Source organism: Penicillium arizonense (assembly GCF_001773325.1).
Source record: "Penicillium arizonense strain CBS 141311 chromosome Unknown PENARI_contig329, whole genome shotgun sequence".
NCBI classification, from domain to species: Eukaryota; Fungi; Ascomycota; class Eurotiomycetes; order Eurotiales; family Aspergillaceae; genus Penicillium; species Penicillium arizonense.
The window spans coordinates 1-1597 of record NW_019173606.1 but is presented as its reverse complement, the minus strand read 5'-3'; the positions used below and the strand labels follow the sequence as shown (position 1 = coordinate 1597).

Below are 1597 nucleotides of genomic sequence, written 5' to 3'. Positions count from 1 at the left end.
GACAATCGGGCAGAGCATGGAGTCATCCAGGTCTACTACTGTTCCCGGGGTTCTCATCATCATACGCCAATCCCGCTCAGGGACCATGGCATTCCCAGCCTCTATCTTTCCCAGGTAGCAGACCATTCCCTTGAATCGACCCCCATATTTTGCTTGCCACCATTGAGACTTTGTCAGTTGCGACAAATTGACTCAACCCCAATGTCCAATGTAGCGGACCGGCTGCCGGGGGCTGATTTCTCGACAATGCAGACTATCGACCCCGCATTGGTTTTTCCAAATACTTTGACAACTACTCCTGAGCCCTTGAGCTTTACACCAAATCTTGGCGCGACTGCTGAAGTCCGTCCCATTCCCGCTGATACCGGTATCTCCCCTTGGTTTCTTGATCAACCACCAGGGCATTCCCAGATACTCCATGACAAGAGCGCGTGCATAAACGATCTTTCACAGCCTGACTGTCATGATTATGACAAGCAGCCTGATCATAAGCCGGAAGTCAAGGACCAGGAATTTGATATACACAAGCGAAAATTCAAATGTAACATCATTGGCTGCAGAATGGGCTTCAAGCGTCAGGACCACCTCGAGCGCCATACAAGGAGCCACTTGAAGGAAAAGCCCTATGTCTGCTGGGTGCCTGGATGCCACCGTGCCTTTTCACGCCGCGACAACCTCAACAGCCATTGTACGAAGACACATGCGAGACCCGGTGGTCGCAACCGTTATGTTGCCACCCTCGACGAGACGAGCCCCGACTACGATCCAGATTTCCGTGGCCAGCTGTCGTTTGACGGGCGCCCACTCAGCTTTTCAGCACCTACTAGCCCCCTATCTGAAGCTAAGCTTCGGTAACTATGAATTTGTGCAATAATGAAAATCCATGTCAGATTCTTTCAGATAACAAACGAACGAAACTAAGTAGCCTGAGTAGATCCCCATCATCTCGGCTTGTCTCCTTCCGATGTAGTTAAGGCCAGTTCTACGGTACAACACCACGTCCCTGTGACAACAATAAAGCTTCTCGGCTCTTGCTTGATGCCTATGAGAATGGGAGTTCACCAAATTTCCCTGGAAGACGCGAAAAAGGAAGCTCAACGACAGCTTCAAGGGTGAAGAGATGGCTGTTAGATGAAAGAGATCTCTCCCTGCAGTGCATATAAGCGCCGGTGTTGTGGGATGGTAGACGGGTATATCTCACCGAGGATATCTCAACGTTGATGAAAACCCGGTGAAGCGGCCATACGGCCGACGGTGACGTTTCGTTCATCCTGGTGAAAGATCAACGCTTCGCGAAAATTTAGTACATTAGTCGATTCTCTTTCCTTGATCGATTAACATCTGATTTACTGGTCCTCTGTCTGCCACATTGAAAGAATAATTGGCCTCCGCCATTATAAACCTCCAGCAACCCTTCACTGCCAGTTCAAACGCTGCTGCCACTTCCCCCACGACGACTACACCAGGAAAGTTTTGAAACAGATGGACAAATTCGGTCAAGATGGTTCGTATAACTTTATTTCACCGCGTGCCTGTGCTCACAACAGACTAGATATCGACTTCGATATCGACCTTCACGCAATCTGGCTAGAGTCCT

The 1597-nt window shown here is 49.5% G+C and overlaps 1 protein-coding gene across 1 annotated transcript; it reads left to right on the top strand.

The window, feature by feature from the left end:
* Positions 1 to 201: 201 nt before the first annotated feature.
* On the top strand, positions 202 to 855 carry PENARI_c329G01700 (C2H2-type zinc finger protein; the record flags this gene model as incomplete). Its single annotated transcript, XM_022638294.1, has 1 exon — positions 202 to 855. The coding sequence occupies one exon, from the start codon at positions 202 to 204 to the stop codon at positions 853 to 855; it is 654 nt and encodes a 217-aa protein (XP_022481850.1).
* Positions 856 to 1597: the final 742 nt, after the last annotated feature.